General features: G+C 43.5%; 1 protein-coding gene across 1 annotated transcript; it reads left to right on the forward strand.

The window, feature by feature from the left end:
• The first annotated feature begins 342 nt into the window (after window positions 1–342).
• LOC109644962 (nuclear factor 7, brain-like) lies at window positions 343–6,708 on the forward strand. Its single transcript, XM_020110442.2, has 2 exons — window positions 343–3,162; window positions 3,250–6,708. The coding sequence occupies exon 2, from the start codon at window positions 3,267–3,269 to the stop codon at window positions 4,653–4,655; it is 1,389 nt and encodes a 462-aa protein (XP_019966001.2). The 5' UTR covers window positions 343–3,162; window positions 3,250–3,266; the 3' UTR covers window positions 4,656–6,708.
• Window positions 6,709–6,991: the final 283 nt, after the last annotated feature.

Below are 6,991 nucleotides of genomic sequence, written 5' to 3' on the forward strand. Positions count from 1 at the left end.
TTAGTTCTTCTTATCAGCTGGGGGCCGGACCTATAGCCAAAATAACCCCCCCCATAGTAATAGAATATTACTAGGAAACATGTAATGAGCCTGGTTTTTCAAAATAAAACCCCCAGATGGTTAGAGGATGTTCCCAGGGAGCCGGAAAAAGAGTGTATTTTCAAAATAAAACTCCAAAATAGTTACAGGATGTTCCTAGGAAGCCTAAAAGATGCTGGATTTTCAAAATAAAACCCCCAGATGGTTACAGGATGTTCCCAGGGAGGCGGAAAAAGAGTGGATTTTCAAAATAAAACTCCCAAATAGTTACAGAATGTTCCCAGGAAGCCTGAAAGACGCTGGATTTTCAAAATAAAATGCCCAAATAGTTACTGAATGTTTCCAGGAAGCCTAAAAGACGCTGGTATTTCAAAATAAAAGTCCTGGATGATGACAAGACCTTACCAGGAAGCCCGAAGGAGTCTGGATTTTCAAAATAAAACCCCCAAATAGAAACAGGATGTTCCCAGGAAGCATGAAGGAGGGTGAATTTTAAAAATTAAATGCCATGGATGGTGATAAGACCTTACATCATGGTTTCTCTCTGTCTCTCTGAAATTGGTCAAGTCTCTCACTGACCTGGATCATGTATGTTTATAAAATCAAGCAGCTTTTGGTCATGTCTTTCGCTCTCACCGTCTCTCTCTCTCTCTCTCTCTCTCTTAAACGTAATGTCTCTATAAAATTGGATTTCATGTAAACCTGGATAATATGCGTCTCTCTGTGCGAGCGGCGGCGTCAACGAGCACAAGGCACCCATTCAAAATCTCTCGGCAGGAGAGATTTTCTAGTTTCCTCTGCCCTCGCTCGCCGTGGCTCCTCGGCTCCTCCTCTTCCTCTCTGGACCCTGGATTGTCAGAGTGTCCCCGGTCTCTGCGGGGCTCCGGGGCACGTCTCTGTGTGACAGGTTGACTGACAGGTCCGTCCATGTGAGAATGTAGAATAATGCCACCTGTACGCACAGAGTCATCACACCTGCCCCACAGGAAACTGTGACGAGTGACAGCAGGAAGTTGTGTGTGAGGAGCAATTTATTTTTCTTGGCAGGGTGAGATCACCTCTGAGACGCTGCTCACATGTCCACATGACAGCTGAAGTCTCAATAATCAAATCCTCTGGATCTGGAGACACTCAGGTGCGATGAGGTGATGCGTAGAATGGTCTGTGCGCCGTCTGGACCATGATGCATTGTGCTGAGCGTAGACTGTCAGGAGGTGTTGATGCATTAAACAAACACGATGGTCGACACGTTTAGTTTTGATCACATATTATATTTTATCACACTGATGTATATGTAAGTGTTCGTCCCAGAGATGTCTGGACAGTGGGAGGAAGTGGGGACGTGACGTTCATCTATAGACATGAAGTCTGTAAAACAGAATCTGGACATGTCCTGTAGTCAGTGTTTGTCCTGTGAAGCAGCAGACGTCCGACTCGTTCAGGAACATGTGGGGGACATTCAGGTGAGGGGGCGGAGCCTGTAGAGCAGCAGGAGGCGGGACATGGCGTCTAAACTGTGTAAAGATCAGTGTTGTTGTTTACAGCTCGTCCACACGGCGTCGGCCCTCATCACCAAAACATCTGGAACCTCCTCGTCTTTCCAAGTGGACGTCTTCGTCTTCTACGTGTACGGCTCCTCTTCTTCATCCTGAGACGTTTGTGTTCTTCAGTTTCACGTCCGTCACGTGTTAGAAACCTCAGAGACACGCCCACTCACTGAGAAGGTTCCAGACGTTTTACTAGAGGCTGCAGGAGAAGATCCAGAACACGTCCAGAGACACTGACTCAGACATTTGTTCAGCTGAAGTGTCCCCTCAGTTAGTACCCTCCCCTAATATATATGTATATATGTATTAGTTATCAAACTATCACTCATGTCCCAGGCAGAGGTGGCTGAGGGCTCCGGACGTTGTTGGGTTGTTGTTCACAGTGTTGCACGGAGATAGAGGACAGTACCAGTGAAGCAGCTGAGTTGGGTCCCCTGTTCAAAAAGGGGGCTGGAAACTACCAAGGTATCACACTGCCCAGCCTCCAAGGGAAAGTCTATGCCAGGGTCCTGGAAAGAAGTCTCTGACTGTCAGATTCAGACGGAGCAACACATGTTCCATTCTGGTTGTGGAACAGTGCACCAGCTTTTTACCCTCGTGAAGGGGGGTCATGGTTCTGTGGACTTGGAGAAGGTGTATGAATGAACCCAGGGAGCCCAGTGCAGAGTAATGCAGGAGCACAGTGTGAGACCTGCATCATTCTGGAACTGGACTTCACCATTGGACTCCACCAAGGTTGCCCTTTGTCTGGTCCTGTTTGGGATTTTCATGGACAGGATTTCAAGGTGCAGCCGGGGGAAGAAGAATCTTAAATTTGGAAACTTTAGAATTTCATTTTTGCAGACGATGCTGTTTTTTAGCCTCGTCAGATTCATTGCACCCTGGGGCAGTTGTCAGCTTCAGCAGTTGGGATGAGATCAGCAGCTCCAATCCGAGGCCATGATCATGTAAAGCTTTCGACCAGTAGATCTACATCCCAACCAAACCTGTGAGATGAACAGTGAATGGTTCTGTGGATACAAGCGGTCGAAATAGTTTTTCTCCATCCGATGGCTGGACTCAGCTCTGTGAGTTGTTTAGAATTCTGGAGCGAGCTCGGAGTAGAGCTGCTGCTCCTTCTCATGAAAAAGGGAGAGAGGTGGTTCAGGCATTTTATCAGGAGGTTATTAAGTTATTAGGTTATTAGGTTATTAACTTCAGCTCTGCACGTCCTGACCTTTGTCTGCAGGAACTGACACAAACCTCTTTGCGTCATTTATTTAACTAGAATTATTCTGAACTTTGAACACAATCATATTCAAGCAGCCATTTCACAACCAAGTCTTTTGTCGGTGTGAGCTTGTTGCTGCCAAACGACTTTTGACCAGTTATCAAATCCAAGGCTTGAATTACTTTTTACAATCATGTCCTGACACACCTGAGAAACCAGGAAACATCTGTTAGTCACTGAAGAGACGCAGCCTGAGAACCAGACGATCACATTCACCGTCCAAACCAAAGTTAACGTCCTCTGAGTGAGTCCAGCTACAGGAGACAAGAGGAAACCTACAACCTGCCGACGCTCCACACACTGACCGTGAGTTTAACAAACACCTCGACTCAAAGTGAAAGTAAACTCAGTGAAGCTGGAGGAGCTGTGACTGACTGTACTGTCTGTTTTCAGCTTCACCTGGAGACTCAATGGCTTCCAGATTAGAAGAGGATCTCTGCTGTCCCGTCTGCCATGATGTCTTCAAAGATCCTGTCCTTCTGTCATGTAGCCACAGCTTCTGTAAAGACTGTGTGAAGAGCTGGTGGAAAGACAAAGAAGTAAAAGACTGTCCACTTTGTAAGAGAAGATCTTCAATGACCCACCCACCTGTTAGCCTGGCGTTAAAGAACCTGTGTGAGACCTTCTTACAGGAGAGAGATCGGAGCTCTTCACGTGCTCTCTGCAGTCTGCACTCAGAGAATCTCAGACTCTTCTGTCTGGACCATCAGCAGCCAGTGTGTGTTATTTGCAAAGATTCAGACAAACACATCGACCACAAATTCAAACCCATCGATGAAGTTGCACAACAACACAAGAAGCAGCTTCAGGAAACTCTGGAGCCCCTGAAGAGGAAGTTAAAGAGTTTTCAACGTGTTCAAGAAGAGTTTGAACGAACAGCAGGACACATTCAGGTCCAGGCCGGACGCACAGAGACGCAGATCAAGGAGCAGTTTAAAAAGCTTCACCAGTTTCTGGAGGAGGAAGAGGAGGCCAGGATGGCTGCACTGAGGGAGGAAGAGGAGCAGAAGAGTCGGGTGATGAAGGAGAAGATTGAGGCTCTGAGCAGAGACATAACGGCTCTTTCAGACACAATCACAACCACAGAGGACGAGCTGAGAGCTGAAGACGTCTCGTTCCTGCTCAACTACAAGGCTGCGGTGGAACGAGTCCAGCAGCGCCCCCTGCTGGAGGATCCACAGCTGGCCTCAGGAGCTCTGATAGATGAGGCCAAACATCTGAGCAACCTGAGCTTTAACATCTGGAACAAGATGAAGGACGTGGTCTCCTACAGTCCTGTGGTTCTGGACCCAAACTCTGCTCATCCAGAACTCGTCCTGTCTGAAGATCTGATCAGTTTGAGACGAGGAGAGAGACAGAAGCTTCCTCACAATCCAGAGAGGTTTGGTAAATACCACTCAGTCCTGGGATCTGAGGGTTTTAACTCAGGGACTCACAGCTGGGACGTCCTGGTTGGAGACAGTACATTGTGGGCAGTGGGTGTGTCAGCAGAGTCTGTCCAGAGGAAGAGAGACATTATGTCTGGATTATGGAGAATATTGTTCTCTGAAGGTAAATACTACACATTGTCACCATCAGGATCATCTGTTCTCTCTGTGAAGAAGATCCAGAGGATCAGAGTGAAACTGGACTGGAACAGAGGAGAAGTGTCGTTCTCTGATCCTGATACTAACAAACACATTCACACCATCAGAGACACTTTCACTCAGAAGATGTTTCCATACTTTCACACTGTAGATCCGTCCTCACTGAAGCTGTTACCTGTGAATGTGTCTGTGGATCAGAGCAGTTACAGATAAAGATTTGATTTGTCATGTTGTTGAATTTAACTGTTCAACTCATTTTTCTAAAGCTTTGTTTATTTCTGCTTTTACTTCTCACTCATTTTTATTTCTACTGTCGACTTTTCCACGTGTGTAAAGAGAGTTCATTATTTTCTGATCTTTCTCTTTGGTTTGTTTTTTTATTTTCATGGAAAATGTTTGTGATCATTTAGATTTTGTGTGGATCCATGAAGACGAGCAAACTGATGAAGAGCAAACCACTGTGTTATTATTATTTTCTTTACATGCTCTGACCCCCCCCCCCCCCCCCCCCCCCCACACACACACACACACACAGAGTCTGAACCCTGTCGCCTTCTAAAACAGCTTCACGTAATTATCCCGCTGCACCAGAGAGAACGCTTTTCTTTTCTGGCAGGAAATTGCTGTGTATCGCTGAAAATCCATTGAGAGCCTCAAACAAAGAGGAGAACAAGCAACTGCAGCTACAGCATGGATTCCTACACACACACACACACACACACAAACACACACACACACACACACACACAGTTTGTCCATTGTCCTCTCCTCCATTATCAAACAGTGTTGTTTTTCTCCTCCAGTGTGTTTTGTGGTGGGACGGCCCTCCTGCCTGTGGGGGACAGATGTGTGTAATTATGTTATTTTTACCTCCTGGCTGCCAGCTCCAGCAAATTAGCATCACACCTGTGTGTAATTGGCAAAATTAGCTTGTCGAGCGGCAGAGCTGAGAAAGAGGTGGACTGTAAGGTGTGTGTGTGTGTGTGTGTGTATGTGTGTGTGGGAGGCAGGTAAATTCAGAAAGGAGTTGTTTAGTGCTTGTTGGAGAAGAGGCCGACTATCGGGGGGGCTCACACACACACACACACACACACTAGCAAAGACACGTTGTAGGACAAACTAGTGAAGAGACAAAACAAAAACAGAGGATGACATAAACACACAAACTACAACTGTATATAAGAATAATCACTGACTGTATATAAGAATAATCACTGACTGTTATTAATATGATTTTAAAGTCTTGACCTTCTATGTAAAGAGCCTTGAGATGATGTATATTATGATTTGGTGCTATACAAATAAAATTGAATTGAATTGACTGTATATAAAGATGATCACTGACTGTATATAAAGATGATCACTGACTGTATATAAAGACGATCACTGACTGTATATAAAGATGATCACTGACTGTATATAAAGACGATCACTGACTGTATATAAAGATGATCACTGACTGTATATAAAGATGATCTGACTGTATATAAAGACACTGACTGTATATAAAGACACTGACTGTATATAAAGACACTGACTGTATATAAAGATGATCACTGACTGTATATAAAGACGATCACTGACTGTATATAAAGACACTGACTGTATATAAAGATGATCACTGACTGTATATAAAGATGATCACTGACTGTATATAAAGACCATCACTGACTGTATATAAAGACCATCACTGACTGTATATAAAGATGATCACTGACTGTATATAAAGACGATCACTGACTGTATATAAAGACACTGACTGTATATAAAGACGATCACTGACTGTATATAAAGACACTGACTGTATATAAAGATGATCACTGACTGTATATAAAGACGATCACTGACTGTATATAAAGACACTGACTGTATATAAAGATGATCACTGACTGTATATAAAGATGATCACTGACTGTATATAAAGACCATCACTGACTGTATATAAAGATGATCACTGACTGTATATAAAGATGATCACTGACTGTATATAAAGACACTGACTGTATATAAAGACGATCACTGACTGTATATAAAGACCATCACTGACTGTATATAAAGACACTGACTGTATATAAAGACACTGACTGTATATAAAGATGATCACTGACTGTATATAAAGACGATCACTGACTGTATATAAAGACCATCACTGACTGTATATAAAGACACTGACTGTATATAAAGACACTGACTGTATATAAAGATGATCACTGACTGTATATAAAGACCATCACTGACTGTATATAAAGACCATCACTGACTGTATATAAAGATGATCTGACTTTATATAAAGACACTGACTGTATATAAAGACACTGACTGTATATAAAGATGATCACTGACTGTATATAAAGACGATCACTGACTGTATATAAAGACACTGACTGTATATAAAGATGATCACTGACTGTATATAAAGATGATCACTGACTGTATATAAAGACACTGACTGTATATAAAGACCATCACTGACTGTATATAAAGATGATCACTGACTGTATATAAAGACACTGACTGTATATAAAGACCATCACTGACTGTATATAAAG

The sequence above is a fragment of the Paralichthys olivaceus genome, chromosome 12, assembly GCF_024713975.1.
Source record: "Paralichthys olivaceus isolate ysfri-2021 chromosome 12, ASM2471397v2, whole genome shotgun sequence".
NCBI lineage: Eukaryota > Metazoa > Chordata > Actinopteri > Pleuronectiformes > Paralichthyidae > Paralichthys > Paralichthys olivaceus.